Source organism: Sinohyriopsis cumingii, chromosome 5, assembly GCF_028554795.1.
Source record: "Sinohyriopsis cumingii isolate HCF-2022 chromosome 5, ASM2855479v2, whole genome shotgun sequence".
Classification (NCBI taxonomy): domain Eukaryota; kingdom Metazoa; phylum Mollusca; class Bivalvia; order Unionida; family Unionidae; genus Sinohyriopsis; species Sinohyriopsis cumingii.
In genome coordinates, this window is record NC_142965.1 from 54,551,091 (window position 1) to 54,572,275 (window position 21,185).

The 21,185-nt window shown below is 35.0% G+C and overlaps 1 protein-coding gene across 1 annotated transcript in view; it reads right to left on the reverse strand.

Annotated features, from left to right (window-relative positions):
- Positions 1 to 2,598: 2,598 nt before the first annotated feature.
- Positions 2,599 to 21,185, reverse strand: part of LOC149799200 (WD repeat and FYVE domain-containing protein 2-like) — a 59,414-nt gene continuing 40,827 nt past the window's right edge. Inside the window, exons 11-12 of the mRNA XM_089958464.1 lie at positions 18,270 to 18,378; positions 2,599 to 13,294 (exon numbers count right to left, since the gene is read on the reverse strand). Coding sequence (XP_089814590.1) covers positions 13,265 to 13,294; positions 18,270 to 18,378 — 139 coding nt within the window. The 3' untranslated portion in view covers positions 2,599 to 13,264. The remainder of the gene's footprint in view (positions 13,295 to 18,269; positions 18,379 to 21,185) is intronic.

Genomic DNA, 21,185 nt, shown 5'->3' on the forward strand with positions numbered 1-21,185 from the left:
AACGTCTAAGCCACCAATTTTGTATTCAGGCCATTACCCGGTTGAGATGTTTATTAAATAGTTCGATGTTACTGTAAAATGTATCCGACAACAGCAATCATCGCCCGCAGACATGGTTATGACTAATGATAACATTGGCAAGTTTTCCGCAAACATCAATTTCTGGATCTGTGACGGAGATTTCAGTTTCACCGATAATAAAGTTCGCGATCGCTGTCACTTCACTGTTGCATACAGAGCAGGCGCACACAGCGCATACAAATTTAATGGTGAGAATTTACCTGGAAGAACACAAATTCTGCTTGCGCTTCATAATCTACTTGAATATGAGGGCTTCATATTCATGCAATGGATCTCAGCAGCATTAAATGCAATAAATAAAATGTGATTCCCAAAACACGGAGAAAAAAATAGATGACGTTTCAGCTGGTTCAGTTCCAGTTCAATGACTCGTTCCAGTTTCTGTATTCCAGCATGGATAGACTAGTAAGCAACTTAATACAGCGATTGAAACGATCGCTTTACAATCACTCAGTAATACGCTGGTATCTATGCAAGGATGTGTGGCAACTCGCAGATGTCTTTGAGGCGTTTTGTGATACAGCCTTGCGCGTGTACAAGCTCGATTCCGCGCATTACTTCTCATCATCAGGAATGGCATGGGATGCACTCTCTCTAAAACCAAGGTGTAGTTAAAACTGTAAACGGACATTGACCAACATCTGCTTGTTGAACATGATATTTGTAGTAGGATTTCCATGGTGAGTCATCGCTACGCTCGCGCAAATAATCCACTCGTGAACTGATAGGAACCCATTGCCCCAAACAGTTATACTGTGTGTCTTGTAAAGATGGGCAATGATGCAACCAGTCCCAGCTTCTGAATTTTCCTGGATCGATCTCGTGAATGTAGCCGTTGACGAATACAACAGTAACATCAATTTCGAATACTTCTTTGAAGCTGACCTGGATAATCTAGACGAGCTTCATCAATGATTATCCGCAGCCCCTGTAGCGCTCTCAGTGACTTGTTCGTGTGCTATCATGGACGATTTCGAACACACGTTTACAGAATGCGTCAAGCTTGTCCCGAACCTGTGAACTGAAAGCGAGTATATAGTCCACGTGAGAAATTTACAACTGTATCTACTGTTGGTGACAACGTATGCAAAATTCACCGGGTGATTCGGTTCAGCAAGCGCACCTAGATTGCGACGTATCTATACCAACGAATACCTACCTGCACACTGTAGCAACAAATTCACTTGAGAATAACTTTTTCTTTCAAACATGTGGAAGTGAGCAAGAAAAACTCAACGGATTGATTGCGAACCTGGCGTTTGAGTCACATGAAATATTTGATTGTGGGCTCATTGTTGTACACAGTTGACAAAAGCAAAACTTTTTGAATTTTACATGACTAGTTGTTTTTCACTCTTTTCTATCACTTCTTTTGAGTCATAATAGCATATTGATCGGTCTGTGCATTCACCTGCCTAGTGAGGCTCTCAATGGAGGGCACCCGTGTGCTGCACACAGTTGCAAAAATCCTCGATGGAAAAAAAAGAGCCTTCACCCCTTTATCAAATACAAACATTTCTTTTTTCCCCTTGCAAAGTTGATTCGAGTTCATTCCAACCATAAAATAAACAAAAAGAACTTTGGACAAGACTTTAAAAAAAATTCTTTTAATAATATTCTTTCCATTCAGGATGCCAGATTAACAGATCTCAGATTTATGGGACTATGCTGTTTATTGGGCCACCTTCTAACCTCTTGTTACCAATCTAAAATTAATGAAAACTATATGTAATAAAAGAAAAATAATTCAGATCAATGACTTTCACACATTATGCTTTCGTTGTGAATAAGTTTATTATAAAATTTCACTCAGATATTCCCTAATTAGCTCCAACACTTGGAGGAAGGAAAATGCACCACTTCCAGTACCAACAGCTGCATGCATCAGAATTGAACATTTTCCAACTAAGATACAAATAATACAGATGTTGTTTTTATGATATATCTTTAGAGTAATAATTGCAATTATGATCATAACTTTTAAATTGCTACATGTAGCAGTGGTCTCACACAGTAGCAAACAGTAAGGTCTATTGCAAAAGTTCAGTCTTAAAACTTGTGTCTCCAAAGTAAAAACATGTCCTGTTAAACATTTTGTCTAACCTGTTTGTAAGTACAACTACTGTATTTAACTTACTAAACTTCAAACAAAATTGAACATTGTAAATAATGACAATGCCATCAAGGTGTTTTGGGATGAAAGGGCTTCTCAGAGCACGATATGCTATACATTGTGGCCAGTGAAAATGGTGGAGGAAACACATGGAAAAACCCTGTTAAGACCCACTGACCCATGGAAACCTACTGGCAAGTTTTTTCACATACCCACATTGGCATTGGCAAGTCCTGAAAACTGAACCCATGCAGAATGAGGTAAGATGGTTGTAACCAGTAAAGGCATATATTTTAGACCACTCAGCTACCTGGGATTTGGACAAAACTGGAAATGTGACAACTTTATCTCACAATGCTTATAAAGGTAAGACAACAACAACAAAACAACACAAAACACATCAGTGTCAATAAAATTTTATTGTCATCACAAGTATCCTTCACTCAAAAATTAAAAAACAAAATGACTCGGTCATCTAATGTACTGATATCAGTCTCTGACTTATAATCAACAAGATCATATGACAATTACATATGACAAATGTGAAAGTGGCTAAATATAATATGTACATTTATTTACATGTAATATCACTATTAATCACATTCATATCTGACCAACATACATCATGTCATTGTATTATGTCATTAACTATTCCCCATTTTTTTATTACGATGATAGATTTGCCTCTATAAAGAAAAATCTTATGAGTGATCAAAAACAAAGAAGAAAGTCCTCTCTACGATGTTGAAATTAAAATGGAAGGTATTAATACTTTATGGATGTATGCACATACGGAAAGGCATGTCATCAAAATTTTTATTGCAAGTTTAAGTATACCCCCAAAACGAATATTAAAGAGCAAAAACCCTTTTTAAAAAAATTCAAATTTTCAATTTAATCCTAGCTGTTGTAAAAAGTCAAAGACACAAAGCATTCCATCATCATGAGACACACCACATATCAATAAGGTTGCCACTAGCAACAGTTTATGACATGCAGGAAGATGCATTAGGTCTACATCACATTCCAAAGACTGCTGGGGATAGGACAAAAGAAGGGGTAAACAACATTCACTGTACAGCAGTTCAAAAACAACACAAATAAAAATCATTACTAGGCAATAAATCAATACCAGAATGATATAGAAGGTTTCAAATTACTACCAGGTACTTGCTGTGGTAACAAATAATAAAATAACATATAAAATTTAAAATGTTGTGATGAGGTCTATCCATAGCTGCCAACCCTCCAGGCTCGTAATTAGTGAAAATAGGGATAAAAATGAGTGAATTTTGATGTGAATTCATGAAGCAATCTTCAAGTCCAGGAATATTTGTTGGAACAAATATTTAGCATGGTCTCCAGCTGATAAAGGTAGATTGTGTTCAACAAGAAAACTCACACGCAATCTTTTAGCATTGGTAGCTTGCAGGTCTTCTGTTGATGGCTTAAAATATTCCAGAGCTGAAATCTGCTATGAGTTCTTAATTTTCCCAACCTCCATGTGCTTTTTGCTACCAATGTGCTTCCTCACATCGTCTCTGCCACCATGCTGGATGCTAAAAGTTGTGGCACACTGTGTGCAAAAAGCATGATGCATATTGGTGTTTGATGGCTGAATGCACGGCCAGTTTTGGTATATTCCAAACTAAACTTCACTTTTTTGTGCAATACATTTCTTTTTCATTGGGGGTGAAGACATTTTCAAGATATGATGCCAAATGGTAATTTAAATCAGTGCAGGTGGCCATGTGCGGAGCAAAATTCCGGTTAGGCCCCCGTTTCTCTCAAAAGTATTTGTAAAACTAGTCTTATACATATAGATTAAAATACGCTAAAATGATTGCTACTGGGTCAACATTATCAATCGGCTATAGTTCTACTAATATCGTGAACGGCAGTACCGGACCATTAACTGCCAATATCACGACTAGCATTTAACGGGAAATTGGTTATTTTGTTAAAGATTTAAAATAATTGAGAATTGGGGAATTCATGATTTTTTTGCATGCAGCGTGAATCCATGAATCGCAGAAAAAGTCGTGAACGTCATGCCAAAATCGTTAGGGTTGGCAGCTATGTCTATCCAATAAAAAGAATTTAAATGGACACATTAATTTTGCTTATACAAGAAAATTCAGAAGAAAGACCCTCATTCCTTAAACAATCAATGCTCCACCAATGAAGCAGATATCATGGTCAAAAAATTGTGAATATAAAGAAAGAAAAAATAATCTGACCTTTTTTTTGACAATAAAGCACAAAGAAATATACTGTACAACTTAAATTGCATCCAAATTACATGTGCCAGCAGTACAATTAGGGATAATGATGTCCTTTATCAAGGAATAATAATATACCAATTTTCACTGTAACCAAATGGACTGTTCTTCAATTTATAAGTAAACTATCTTTCAATATCAAATGATTTTATACTGGAAAGAGAGTTCAAACATTATCTTCCATTTGAAACTTTAAGTCATATATAAAGAGTCATTCAAAGAGATTGAACTTTAAACATAATCTTCCGTTTGAAACTCTAAGTCATATATAAAGAGTCGTTTAAAAAGATTGATGCTCTACTGGCTGAAAGGAATTTTAAAGAATTCATGACAAAATTATTTCTTCCCTTAACTATCAAGTGTTGCAGCCATCTTTGATATTCTTCATCAAGATTTTCAAATCAGTTTGGCACCATGTTCGTTCCAACAGGGAATCATCTTCTTGTGGAAACCCAATTTGCATATGACTTTCATTTCTTCGGGAGTAATGATAGGATTCGGAAGATGGATACCATGCTAGATATAGTGGATATCAAATTGGTACCGTTGCTATTTAGAAACAATTAGACATAATAAGTCTTTGGGTGAAACGCTATGTCATTATGACCAGCCATCGATAACAGAAAGATTTTCAAGCCAGTCATTATGGCAGACACATTAAAGTCAAATCCTCACCATTTTCATTATTACCAACTGGACATGGTAAGAAAGGAGTCTTTCAGTGAAAAACACAATTTCATTTGACCATGACAAATTCATGAAGAATAGTGATAACAAGCTTTTCAAGATGGCCATACTGGATTTCCAAGCAGAAACATTTTTATTTAGGACCAACAAGACCACTGGATGAATGTATGTGCCAAGTTTCATGGCAATCCTCTGAGTAGTTTAGCAGAAGTAGCAATAAGAAATGGATGGACAACAGGCAACAGAATTTCCCATACAATCTTCTAGTTTATGACCAGTAGAACCTAACTGCTAGCATTGCAAGTAAAAGCCTTAAAATTGAATTTATGAGGAAAGATATTTATAAAAGTCTTGTAAAACATGAAATGACTTTTCTCTCCCCACTAAATGACATACATTAGTACAGTACAGCAGTCTAAATGACATGTAGACATTAAGTACAGTATAGCAGTCTAAATGACATGTAGACATTAGTACAGTACAGCAGTCTAAATGACATGCAGACATTAGTACAGTATAGCAGTCTAAATGACATGTAGACATTAGTACAGTACAGCAGTCTAAAAGAATACCATATGTACTTCCTTATAAGTCAGGTAGAGATGCAAACTACACAGACCCAGACCTGTCATTGCATAAATACACCAGCATATCTAGGTATGCATAGTTTATTAGAAGTAATCAGTAGCACAAACAACAAAGGCATCATGCAAAAACAGATCTGGGTTTATGTTGTTTGTAGTTGGACTCAACTTGCAAGCAATAATGGTATGTGAATAACAATGTACCTTTGTTGTATATTTTCAAAGCATTATTGTTCATCTGGTATTAAATTATGTGGATATGGTGGTCGCTAAAGTCACAAATTGAAAGACTGGATGAAAAATGTCATTATTTTTATACAAAAGTTTAATTTTTAGCAAATAAAAGTAAAGGAATTCATTATAATCATATATTACAAACAGCTTTAATTTTGTAAAATTTTCAAATGTCTCCCTCTCCCTCTCTCTCTTTGCATGAATGCTACAGGATTTTCTCTAAAGTCAAACTATCTGTTTAAACAATATCAATAAAATTATAATAAAAAAAATGAAAGTAGACTTAAAAAGATGTCTAATTTTACCTACCCAAAAGCACCACCTCCATTTAAAACTCGGTGCAGCCCAGTTATGTTCTCTTGAACATCAAGCAATTTCAAATGTACACATCAATATAGTATATATACAAGGCAAAATGCCTAATTCTTCTTTGGACATGAGAACATATCACATTTCTTGTACGAAATTGTTTGTTCCATTTAAATCTGGAAATACAACTAGTGTTATTGTAAACTTGTGAAGAAAGGAAAGGAAATTATGTACATCCCATTGGACAAGAAGGAAACTAGAAATGTGTTCATGGATTGATCTGGTGTGTTGTGGTACAGCAAAAGACAAAGGTTATTCATTGTTGAGCTGGAGTTGACGTAGGTTGATCAAAGTAGGATTCAAAGTGATACCCTTTTGACTGATATAAGACATTTGACTGATACACATCTTTTACATGTTTATACTACATAATTACTAATATGCTTGTAAGTATAATTCATTCTACTTGATTTCAGCTGACCTCCTTTTTAACCAATAATTGTGTTTAAATGAGAAAATATCATGAAATGGTTTTCTTACTTAAGCTTCAGATAATAACTAAAATGTCTTCTTGTGGAAATAAATGCTTTCTCATCAACTTATTTATCTTATTTTATTTATCCCTTACCTAATTCTTCCAGCAGTCCAATGTCAAGTGAGTTGCTTTGACATATCTCTAGGTCAAACTAATTAATGCATGACACATGCTCCTGACACAATGATCATGGAGTGTTATATTTACACAATTTTGCTTAATTAGCAACAGATAAAAAATGTCCAACAATGAGCTCAGTCTTTGCACAAAATCTGTATATCCAACCGAACTTTTAGTAAAAGAGCTTTTGTAAACAAAAAAAGGGTGTAGACTGCATACAGATTATGACCTTATTACCTTTTAACTGAATATCAAAGTTTCAAATTTTCATGCAAATCTAGTAAGAACATTTTCTTTTATAGGATAATTGTCAAATTTGTTGGATGGGTTTTGTTTCAGAAATCCATAATTAAAAATGGAAATGTAACCAAATAATGTTTTAGGGGGGAATCATTATATTAAGCATAACCAATAACTATGGCATGACAGACACTGATCAAAGCCATTTTCAAAGAAACAATTTTTTGTAGTTTTCTTCCCTAGTTTGAAAAACATTCTAAATTTTTTATATTTGTAAATTTGTGCTATTACCAGGAGAGCAACCAAAAACAATTTATATGGTAACAATTTACTCACTGGATTATTTCACAACACATGCCATGCAATGTTATTGGAAAGTAAAAAGGTGACAGCTTTATTTTAATTTATGTAACTAACATAGTTCAGTTGGTAGAGAGTCAGACTTGTATGCCAATGGTTGATTGTTTCATACATGCTCAGACCAGCTACCTTGGTGTGTCAAGGGGAAAGGCACTTAACTCACATGTCCTCAGCAGGATATAGCCAAATAAATGTCCTCATCATGATATAGCCAAATAAACTTCCACAGCAAGATATAGCCAAATAAATTTCCACTGCATGATACAGCCAAATAAATCTCCATAGCATGACACAGCCAAATAAATGTCCTCATCAAGATATAGCCAAATAAATTTCCACAGCAAGATATAGCCAAATAAATTTCCACAACATGATACAGCTAAATAAATTTCCACAGCATGACACAGCCAAATAAATGTCCTCATCAAGATATAACCAAATAAATCTCCACAGCATGACACAGCCAAATAAATGTCCTCATCAAGATATAGCCAAATAAATTTCCACAGCAAGATATAGCCAAATAAATTTCCACAGCATGATACAGCTAAATAAATTTCCACAGCATGACACAGCCAAATAAATGTCCTCATCAAGATATAACCAAATAAATTTCCACAGCATGACACAGACAAATAAATGTCCTCATCAAGATACAGCCAAATAAATGTCCGCAGCATGACACACCCAAATAAATGTCCTCAGCAAGATATAGCCAAATAAATTTCCACAGCAAGACATAGCCAAATAAATTTCCACAGCATGATACAGCTAAATAAATTTCCTCAGCAAGAAAAAAGCTAAATAAATTTTCTCAGCAAGATAAAGTCAAATAATGTGCTAAAACTGCTATTTAAAACCAAGCAAAACTTATCTCAATTAAGTGGAAAACATATTATTTAATATTCAATGTCACGTTTGTAAAATGAAGATATACCTCTCAAACTATTTGCAGTATTTATGATCTTTACAGTAGTATTTGTTCTACTTTTAGTTCCTTGCTTCTTAAACCCGATGTTATTTTCATTTCAGATTGCTTAAATTCTTTCACCAACAATGTGTACTATATTCAGACAATGTGTACAATATTCACACAATCATACTTCATTCAACATGTACCATATTCAGACACTGCTACTGTATTCAGACAAGGTGTACAATATATTCAGACAAGGTGTACTATAATCAGACAATGTAAATGTATTCAGCGTGTACCATATTCAGACAATGATACAGTATTCAGACAAGGTGTATTATAAGACAGTAAATGTATTCAGTGTGTACCATATTCAGACAATGATACTGTATTCAGACAAGGTGTATTATAATCAGACAATGTAAATGTATTCAGTGTGTACCATAAAAAGACAAGGTGTATTATAATCAATGTTAATGTATTCAGTGTGTACCATATTCAGACAACAATAATGTATTCAGACAACAATACTGTATCTTCTTTAAATTTCATGTTACAACGTAAATCAGACAGTTTTGTGATACTTGTGGAGATTGCAAATTTCATAATTCATAACAGTTGTAGGGAAAGTCTTTGTTGTATCAAGATTCGGGCTGTTCTTTTAAAATATACTTGGGACCCAGGGAAGGCACTTTTAATGTGGAGTAGTGACACTTAGATGCAATTTAGAACTTTGTAACGTTCATATGAACTCCCTGAGTAATCAGAGTACCCTGACATATATTTTTAAAAACATGCCTTCCCTGGGTACCATGTATTGTTTAAACAGAACAGCCTTTAACAGAATCCTTCATATGTAGCAGAGTAGAAAATTCCACCACAAGGGTCAGATTTTGCTTATGAGGCTTTGCTGACAGTCTGACACAATAGTCAGATATCAAGGTTGGAATTTTCATATTCAATAACAATCCATAATGAAGGGTCATATTTTTCACATTCTAAATAAACAAATTACAGTAAAAGTCAACATGCCTTCTGTGGAAACAATAGAATTCCCATTGATAACTTTCTCAACTTAAGATGAAGCATACAAGGTCAGGCTTACCCTGAAAAGTTTATGCGAGATTTAAACACATCAGCATTCTAGTAACAATGGTTGAGACCACAGAAGTAATGGTAATACACAGCATCCAAACTCAGTACTGAAGATAGGTTATACAGGAACAAGCCAAAAAAAGTCCTTTTGATACTACACTTGAACAAAAGACAATAAATATAATGATACAGTCCTTGATTTAGCTTCAATCAAGAACTGAATTTTCATAAAATGAAAAAATAATGAGATGAATTTTTAAAAAAATTATGACAGATTTGTCAACCTGAAACTGGATTGCATAACCTGTACATGTGACTAGGTCAGTAAGCGCAATGCATCTTGTTAGAGAACACAAACATCAACCAACGCATATCTTCATATGCAAATGTGTTGCAAATTAATGTTTATCTGAAATTATTGTGAAAGAATGGTCCAGTGATGATGAAATTTTTTGAATTTTTATTCACTATGATCACAGTAAAGGTCATGTGATGCAAGACAGATGTCATGTTATGAAAGCAATAGCCCCCACCATTGTTCTACACTGGAAAACATGATCCTGCACATACAGAAATGGGATAAAAGTTGGTACATATTATATACAAGAATTCCCACAAATCTCAAGACACTTCCTGAATTTTGGCAACATGATCAACATGTGCAGTAATTACAGGGAAATGCAACAACACAAAAGATTACTACTACATAATCATATTCATACTGTAAAAAAAATGGGATCTGCAAAATAGCCTGCCAGGAATAATTCCCCATGAGAACACAACCTTAATCTTGTACCTTCTGCCTATAATTGTCACTATCTATACCTCATGTTGAATGTGATTATATGTGTAGTTACCTATATCCACGGTTAATGTGGTTATCTGTGTGGTAATCCTATACCACATGGTGAATGTGGCTATAATGTGGTGATCTATCCATGGTGAATGTGGCTATAATGTGGTGATCTATCCATGGTGAATGTGGCTATAATGTGGTGATCCATCCATGGTGAATGTGGCTATCTATACCCTACCCTGGGTATAACAATGGGTTATTAATGAAGTTATCTGTACCCCACAGTGAATGGATTATCAATGAAGGTATCTGTACCTCATGGTGAATGGGTTATCAATGACGTCATCTCTACCTCATGGTGAATGGGTTATCAGTGAAGTTATCTGTACCTCATGGTGAATGGGTTATTAATGAAGTCATCTGTACCTCATGGTGAATACACCAACAAAGTTGGATGACATCCCACTGATACCAATATAAAGCTTATTACATACAAATTATTCTTACATGGCTCGTCTTGTGTTCAATATGGGTTTTCAAGTCATAAATACATATTGCTCACCCTGATTAAAGCTATTTTGGTGTCTTCACTGAGATCTGCATGTCAACATTCTTTAATGCACTGGACTGAACTTTGTAAAAATTTCAAAAAATTTGAATTACATTTACACTGAAAAGTTAAAGATATATGGAAAGTTTACAATCAGTAGTAAGCAATAAACATAGAGCCACATTTATATTTGTTCCCAGTCAGATGAAAGAACTTCGAATAAAACAATTGTCTGAAGAGCCCCAAGGACTTTTCAAGAGCTTCCAATCCTTTCAAGAGTTTCCAATCCTTTCAAGCAGTATTTTTCTTCCCAGAAATGAACATATAGATGTAACTTTTAGCACTGGATAAACAGGTATAAAAGAATGAAACAAAAGAAATTCCACTCGATCTGGTAACAACCCACATCATGTGCATCTGATCCACACAATATTATCACATTTATTTTCATTTTCTTCATGGAATTTAAGAAGTGATATATGTCATTTATGTTTTGCATTACCTCAGATAAACTGAAGGAGTCTGGAGAAGAATTCAATTAATTTTTCTTCAAATTCAAAGACTTTTCAAGGAAAAAGACAATGACTCTGAAATTGAAGTTTTCAAGACAAGACATCAAATTCATGTATTTTTCATGGTACAAAATCATGAAAACACGTAGTTTTCTTTATACAGCACACATAATGTGGTGTCTTGCATTATGATGACATAGTTTTCTGTTAAGCAGATAATACAGGAAATCTTAGCATTCCATGATACAAACTTAAAGGATATCCCAGGATACAAACTTCAGGCATATCCCAAGGATACAAACTTTAGGTATATCTCAGGATACAAGCTGTGGCATATCCCAGGATACAGACTTCCAGCATATCCCAGTATTCAAACTTTAGGCATATCTCAGGATACAGATTATAGGCATATCCCAAGGATACAGACTATAGGCATATCCCAAGGATACAATCTTTTGGGTCTATTCCAATATACAAACTTCTGACATATCCCAGTATGCAAACTTCAGACATATCTCAAGATACAGACTACAGGCATATCCCAAGGATTCAGACTATAGGCATATCCCAGGGATACAATCTTTTGGGCCTATCCCAATATACAAACTTCTGACATATCCCATTATGCAAACTTCAGGCATATCACAGTATATAAACTTAGGTATAACACAGGATATAACTCTGGCATATAGTGATTTTACATCAAAGTAGTTTAATCCAGCAACTCAAGTAGAAGATCAAAATAAATTTAACACAAAATTTCAATGATGACAGCTGCATTTTTTTTTATGGCTTGAAAACCCAATGTTCTCACAACTACTGCAGGAAATGGATATCTGTGTCTCAACATTAAGAGCTGAGACAAAAATTATGCATTTTTTGCTTGACCACATAAGATTAAACTTCTATTATAGTGCACTCAAAATGCTTTATATGTTGGCATGAGGTGATGTTCTATGTAGAGAAAAACTGGATGACCTGAAGAAATATCAGAACAACATTGGATGGTCAATCATATTATACACGCCTGAACCTGGGATTAAACTAATTACTGCAAAGGTGTAGCTAATGTATTACTTCTTTGGCAAAAACTGATTTCCATTAAAATCTGCTTTAATACGGCTATCTTCCATTTTCTGAAAATAGTATATCTCCAAACTGAACGTGTTTTCTAAAACCTTGACTGAGTGTCTAATTCTCTCGTGCAACATATTTAATTTCAGTTAAAGGTATAATATGTGCAGCACATGATAACAAACAGAAATGACCAGGATTTGATGCTAAATCATTGCAGGTAAATTGTCTGCAAGGCAATATGGGCATAGAGGGCATTCAATTATCATTTCTCATTCACATAAGGGGTGAGATAGTCAAAATAAAACATGGCACCTAATCTGAGATGCAGGGAAGTTTACATAATACCTTGCAATCTATACAGGAATTTCTGCGCTTGCCTTTGTCTGCTACAAATCATACTTCTCACTGAAAATAAAATTTGTTACTTACTAAAACTAAGTAATCTTACCTGCTGTTCAGACTTATAGATATAAATTGTTATCTACTTAATTAGTCTTTTCAGTAGCAAACTTAAGCAAGGAGCAGTTAGTAACTGCTCCAATTTTAACAGGCTTTTGGTCAAAACAATGACCATTCTTTCCTTCCAGGATTGAGGAACTTGTTTTCAGTATAATGGTTGGCTTGTTTGTTTTCTTTGTTCATCAAACTTCCTCCCAATAATTATTTTGTTAGTTTCATCCATTTAAGACCTTTTGTTCATTGCTCTCTCTTCTTCTTTATTTTTGAAACAAATGTCTGATGATGAGAAATGGCACACACAACTAAGTTAGACTTCAGTGTAAGACACTGCTAACATCCCACATCTGAAAGAGAAATCACAAGAAGATATATCTTATATAATCACTTAACATACTCAGACCTGCCAATGTATAATGTGCTGGAAGACCTGGATCCCTGCCATTTGTTGGAGGAATCAATAGAACAAACAAAACAATATGATCTGCCTGTGCATTATGCATTGGTATTTCAGGGTTGATGTCGTTAGGAGTCGACATAAACAAGTAAGCATTCATGGTACACAATAAAAGTTCATATTTGTTATTTTGATATTCATGTCAATAGTATAATTGGTCATCATCATAAGTGTATCATAGGTTAATAGGTACTGTACAAATATATTCAGGTTCGGCAAGCAAAATGGACTCTAAAACTTTAAAAAAACTGTTGGAGAAAGAAAAAGCTTTCCTTTCTTATTTCCTGAGAAAATGATAATGTATTTTAGGAGGCCCCCCAAAATTAAGATGTGTGTGATGCAAGTTAATATGCCTGTACTGAAAAATCTTAATTTATACCCAATATGTCTGACTTGTTTCAAACAATACCATGACCAATCACAACGCTGGTGCACATTCTAAAGGGCAAAGAAAACAAATTTTGACAAATAAATGCATAATGTTTAATTTTCATTTTTGTTAAGTGATACCTTTTTTGAATAAGTATATTTAAATATTTCTTCCATGAACTTGCTAGTATTACAAATGAAAGTCAACATGCACATAAACCTTACATTAAAATTGTATGAACTGAGTCTAAATGGTAATTAAAATTTGTTGAAATGTTGTTAAATGCCACTACTTCATGAATCTAAAGCTTACAAGGAAATGTCTATTCAACATCTGGAGTCTTATCAAGGTAATTCCAAACTGGGTTAATCAATGTTTACTATACAAAACAGAAACATCTTAACTGCAGACAAAGGCAGCTATTAACTGAAACTTGGATATTTCCTTTTGTACCTGTATCACAAATTTAAATCCTCCTACACTACTAAGATCATGGAAAGTTCCAGCTGCAAAGAGCTCTTCAAGATTACTAACAAGCTAATGTCAAGGAACAAATCTACACCACTTCCAACTACCTTCTCTCCAGTCGACCTTCTGGAAATGTTTGCAAATTTCTTCCGTGACAAAGTGCAAACCATTAGAGATAAGCTTGACAGCACAATTTCAACTGACTTGTTGTCACCATACAGTTGGATACAGAATCTGAGCGGCAACCATTAGCAGCATTTGAACCTGTCTCTATGGATTTTGTATGTACAATCCTGATGAAGAGTGCACCAAAGTCATGTGAACTTGATCCAATTCCAACATCACTGCTGCTTGATTGCTTAGATGCAGTATTGCCTTCACTAACTGATGTTATTAATACCTCTCTCTCATCAGGGGAATTCCCATCATTTTTCAAATCTGCCATTGTAAAGCCTCTGCTGAAGAAACCAACACTAGACCATAATGATTTAAAGAACTACCACCCAGTTTCTAATCTCCCATTCATATACAAAATCTTAGAAAAGGTTATTCTATCCCAGCTTGTATCTCATCTGAATTCAACAGTCTTTTTAGCAATGTACAATCTGCATATCGCCCTTGCCACAGTACTGAAACTACTCTTCTAAAAGTAGTTAATGATATTCTCTCTGCTTTGGATAGCGGAAAGATTACAGTCCTCACCCTCCTTGATTTGTCTGCAACATTTGACTCAATAGACCATATATATTACTTCACTGTCTCTAGCATGTATTTGGCATTCATGATGCAGCCTTACTGTGGTTCAACTCCTACCTGGTCAACAGGACACAAATTGTGTCTGCAAATGGAATACACTCCAGCCCAGTTGATCTATGTTGTGGTGTTCCACAGGGGTCTGTTCTTGGACCGGTTCTCTTCATTTTATACACTCAGCCGCTCTCAAGTGTCATAGATCATCATCCAGTGTCTCACCAACTGTATGCTGATGACACCAAAATATACAAATCTAGCCACCCAACTGAAGTTGATGCTACCATCCAAGGTGAAGAGAGGTGCATTTCTGATGTGACACTTAAAACATTACTGAATTAAAACTGTTGCCAGTCACCACTAACCATTGCTAGTAGCGGTGAAATGATACACCTGTGCTGCGTATTGATACAATTCACGATACACAACCTGCGATATGATACATAATGATACACGTATGAACTTGATGGTCTTTCCATCTTTGGAAGGTAAGTGGTGCCCTTTCATGTATGTTGACATTCTTGGTTGTATTTCTAGTATGCAGACTACAGACAGATATATAATTATATTTATATGCAATTCTCATTGAGGAGAATATATCAACAATACTTTCCAACAGACTACCTGTTGGTTGCAGTGAGTTTTATCCAATGTTTTAGGCCATTTAATGGTGGCTCCATTTAACTCCCTTTGATTTGTACAACATGAATGATTTGAAAACATATTATTACCAATTTCGTGTCTCAGTTACACTTGGAAGACATTACGATGTTATCTTCAAAGAAATAATGCAATTTCCTCGTGCAAAGAAAATCTCATCTGGAACAAATCCGGGCATGGGAATAAGGTTGAATACCAACAAAATCTATCACATTTTATTTCCTGCAGATGCAAAATACTGCTGCAGCCACAGGTACTTGTATTTGTTAGTGAAGGAAAACTGTTGACAACACCCAGTCCTATCCTACAATTTTCTTTAAACTTACACAATGTGATAAACTTGAAATATGCCCCATCGCTCATTCTATGCTAATTCCATTTATTCCATCAGCACCTTCATTATTATTTGGAAACATCTGCTACGAAATAGGATTTTTCACTAACAAAAACTTCCTTTGTTAAATCAGTAGTTGACTGACTACTATGCCAAATTTCTTATCTGTTCCCTAATTCTGTATAATGATATTTAGTCTATCAATACTTCTGCAGACAGAGGTATCAAATTAAATATCTTTACTTCTTAACTGCATTTTTTAACCCTTTTTGGGGACCCCAAGTAGCCAAGTGGTCTAAAGCGCTCACCATTACAGATCACTGCCATTTCACCTCTGCGTGGGTTTGAGTCTTGGGCTCATCCAAATGTGGGTATGTGAGAAAGCTTGCCAGTAGTTTCTCGTCGGTCGGTGATTATTTCCAGTTTTTTCCCGGGTTCTTTCTCCACCATTCATACTGGCAGCCACGTATAGCCTATCTTGTACTAAAAATGGCAATAAACTCTAAAACAACATAACCCTTATTTTCTTCAATTTATCCTAACCCTGATAAAGATACATGTATATTGTTTTGTACCATATGATCCACAGGGCAAATTTGATTAATTAACAAAAATGAAAATTGCATTATACTTTAAAAATGTCTGCATTTTAATTAGGCTTAGTATTCTGCCCTTTGAACATTTAATTTCGAAATACCACTGAAAGGGTCATATCGTCTATTTTTTCTCTCCATCCTTCATATACATTTAACACCATTCGGGCACAAAATCCTTCACTGGTGTCTCCATTACCACTTCCCAGCTCCAGTAATCTGATATACGACATAACTTTAAAAATTATTGTCATCATCACTATCATCAGCAAGTATTTGCCAATTAAAATCGTAATGAACCACACCGGGAATCAGACATTTTGGGTTTTCTAGGTAGCCTGTATTTTAAACACACATTTGTAAACTTTCTTTATGAATGGATCAAACTACGCCATAATTTTTATTCCTGGGCACATTGTTCAAATCAAATTTAGTTTCACAACCATTCATGTCGTGTTTGAAGAACCCAGATGTGGATCAGTTGCTACCCGAAAATCAGATGTCTCAACAAGAATAGTTAAATAAAAGTCGTATACTTCACAGAGCACATTTTCATATGCAGGACATTCAACTAACTGAAGTGAGTTTTTGCATTTCACTGTTCTTGAAGCATGCAAATTTGTACATATTTTGCACAATTCGTGCAATAGCACACCATGACAGCAACTCCGCTTAAGTAGTTGACATATCTAATGACTTCCAGCAAAGTCTCTCTGTTGCTCTGCCAATACTTCCTCTTTGTCATGCAAAGAATAAGCTACAATGACTTATGATTGGTGTTTATTGTTTAACCTGTTACGGAACAAGCAATAACCACAAATGAGAATTCAATGTAACATATTCCAACCTGCAACACACCGGTAGCGTAGCTTTCAAATCAACCAAAGGAGTCAAGATACAATTCAAAGTATAAACCTTGCATAAAAGTGGTTATCAAATGATGAGTAAAGTACTTCATTATACAAGTGGAACACATTTGGAATGTATAGTATATGCTGAACATACATCTGGTTTAACATAATTGGCATGAAATGGGGGAAGGGGTCAGATTACGAACCATGTCACTTTATGTTAACTTGTAGATGGCAAGAGGGTATTCTCAAATAATTTGTTTTGTTTTTACTAATAAACATGAGTACCTGCAACTGCAAATGCTGTTTCAGATGGATTATAATTTTACAGAAGAAACAAGGATGTAAGAAAAACTAAGCATGATACACACCGAGTAAATAATGAAGGTCTAGTTTAGTTTTATGTTATCATTCAGCCAGTGAACCAGATGGATCTGAAGTCAATTCCAACATCAATCTGCACAGACCCAGATTTGCTGTCAACAAAACACTTGCAGATCTGGGTCAATACAGTTTGTTAGGAATAAGTAGAACAAACAATAAAAAATGTGATCTTCTTATGCATTATGTGCTAGCAGCTCAGGATCTATCTTATTTGCCATTGGACTCCACATACAAGTGTGCATATATGGTACCTTCAATATTTAAGTTGTCAAAACAGGAAAATATGTATCTTAAAATAACAACAAAAGAGATGATTACTACTCCAGTAAAGCAATAAAACACTGGAAAAAAATTTACATTGTTTATGCATGCATATTACTCTCCAGACATAGTGTAGAAATGTTTCCTGTCCCAAGACTTGCATCCATTAGCGTATAAACAAGTCATTTCCTTACCTTAACAACTCTATCCCTCCCAACTGTCAGTAATCTCTTCCTGGTTTCCTCTATAAACATGGCTGTAACACACTGTTTTACATCATGAAATGTAGCCAAAGGGGCTCGCCTGAAAAACAATGGTTTTGTCAAAACTAATTTCAAGTATGAGTTCTTTAGTTAGACTGCGTGTAATATTCTAAGTAGATGTGTATCAGTTTCCTCAACACATTCCACATGAAATGCATAAATAGCCAAACCTGCTAAAGCAACTGCCTCCATATGAGACCTACTTCTGTGTAAAGGTGAAGTTCATATATGTTACAAGAGATATTTACATTTATTATATACCTATCATACTTTTCTCTCAAAAAAAGAGCCAGAATTTTGGTGTGACTTCCTACAAGTCAGAAAGTGATACTCTCATTTTCTGATCCCCTATCACCATCTTCTCTGATGCTTCTTTCTTTCCTGGTTAAAACTGAACAAACAAGAACGACAATGCCACAGCCTAATCTGCCATGCAAATGAAAAGTAATGTTCTCTGTAGCAAATCTGTATCATCAAGTTCCAACAATCTGTCCAAGCCCAACTGTCAAAATAATGTTCCCATTCCCATATACAATTCACATCAGAGGCCATTATAATGCATTTAGACAGAAACTTGTATAGTCATTTGGCTGTTGGAATCTTGTCATACAAATAACTGCACAACAATTGTGTATCACATATATGGGTATGCTGACCCTATGCATCTAAGAACTATACTTACTAACTCTGATTATAGTGAAAATGAGCAATAGTTGTTTCATGTGCTGCAACCATAAACCTTGATCTTCATGCACACATCAGCTGATCAATAAGTAATTCAGTTTGTGATTTAAAACTAGGCCTAGATCTTCATACACACATCAGCTGACCAATACGTAATTCAGTTTGTGATTTCAAATGAGGTCTTGATCTTCATACACACATCAGCTGATCAATACATAATTCTGTTCATGATTTCAAACGATGTCTAGATCTTCATGCACACATTAGCTGATCAATACGTAATTCTGTTCATGATTTCAAACAATGTCTAGATCTTCATGCACACATCAGCTAATCAATATGTAATTCAGTCCATGATTTGTTTTTGTTGTTGTTGTTGTAGGGTTTAATGCCATTTTTCAGCACACAATAGGCTATACATGGCGGCCAGTATTAATGGTGGAGGCAGAACCCAGATAAACCCCCTGAAAAAACCACCGACCCACGAGAAGCTACTGGCAAGCTTTCTCACATACCCACATTGGCTGCATCCGAGACTCGAACCCACGCAGACAGAGCTGAGATGGCAGTGATCCGTAACGGAGAGCACTTTAGACCACTCTGCCACTCGGGGTCCCAAGTTCATGATTTAAATCTTCATGCACACATCAGCTGATCAATATGTAATTCAGTTCATGATTTAAAACGAAGTCTAGATCTTCATGCACACATCAGCTGATCAATATGTAATTCAGTTCTTGATTTAAAACGAGGTCTTGATCTTCATGCACACATCAGCTGATCAATATGTAATTCAGTTCTTGATTTAAAACTAGGTCTTGATCTTCATGCACACATCAGCTGATCAATATGTAATTCAGTTCTTGATTTAAAACTAGGTCTAGATCTTCATGCACACATCAGCTGATCAATATGTAATTCAGTTCTTGATTTAAAACTAGGTCTAGATCTTCATGCACACATCAGCTGATCAATATGTAATTCAGTTTTTGATTTAAAACAAGGTCTAGATCTTCATGCACACATCAGCTGATCAATATGTAATTCAGTTCTTGATTTAAAACTAGGTCTAGATCTTCATGCACACATCAGCTGATCAATATGTAATTCAGTTTTTGATTTAAAACAAGGTCTTGATCTTCATGCACACATCAGCTGATCAATATGTAATTCAGTTTTTGATTTAAAACAAGGTCTAGATCTTCATGCACACATCAGCTGATCAATATGTAATTCAGTTTTTGATTTAAAACAAGGTCTAGATCTTCATGCACACATCAGCTGATCAATATGTAATTCAGTTTTTGATTTAAAACAAGGTCTAGATCTTCATGCACACATCAGCTGATCAATATGTAATTCAGTTTTTGATTTAAAACGAGGTCTTGATCTTCATACACACATCAGCTGATCAATATGTAATTCAGTTCTTGATTTAAAACTAGGTCTAGATCTTCATACACACATCAGCTGATCAATATATAATTCAGTTCTTGATTTAAAACGAGGTCTTGATCTTCATGCACACATCAGCTGATCAATATGTAATTCAGTTCTTGATTTAAAACTAGGTCTAGATCTTCATACACACATCAGCTGATCAATATGTAATTCAGTTCTTGATTTAAAACGAGGTCTTGATCTTCATACACACATCAGCTGATCAATATGTAATTCAGTTCTTGATTTAAAACGAGGTCTTGATCTTCATACACACATCAGCTGATCAATATGTAATTCTGTTCTTGATTTAAAACGAGGTCTTGATCTTCATACACACATCAGCTGATCAATATGTAATTCAGTTCTTGATTTAAAACGAGGTCTTGATCTTCATACACACATCAGCTGATCAATATGTAATTCAGTTTTTGATTTAAAACGAGGTCTTGATCTTCATACACACATCAGCTGATCAATATGTAATTCAGTTCTTGATTTAAAACTAGGCCTAGATCTTCATACACACATCAGCTGATCAATATGTAATTCAGTTCTTGATTTAAAACGAGGTCTTGATCTTCATACACACATCAACTGATCAATATGTAATTCAGTTCTTGATTTAAAACGAGGTCTTGATCTTCATACACACATCAGCTGATCAATATGTAATTCAGTTCATGATTTAAAACTAGGCCTAGATCTTCATACACACATCAG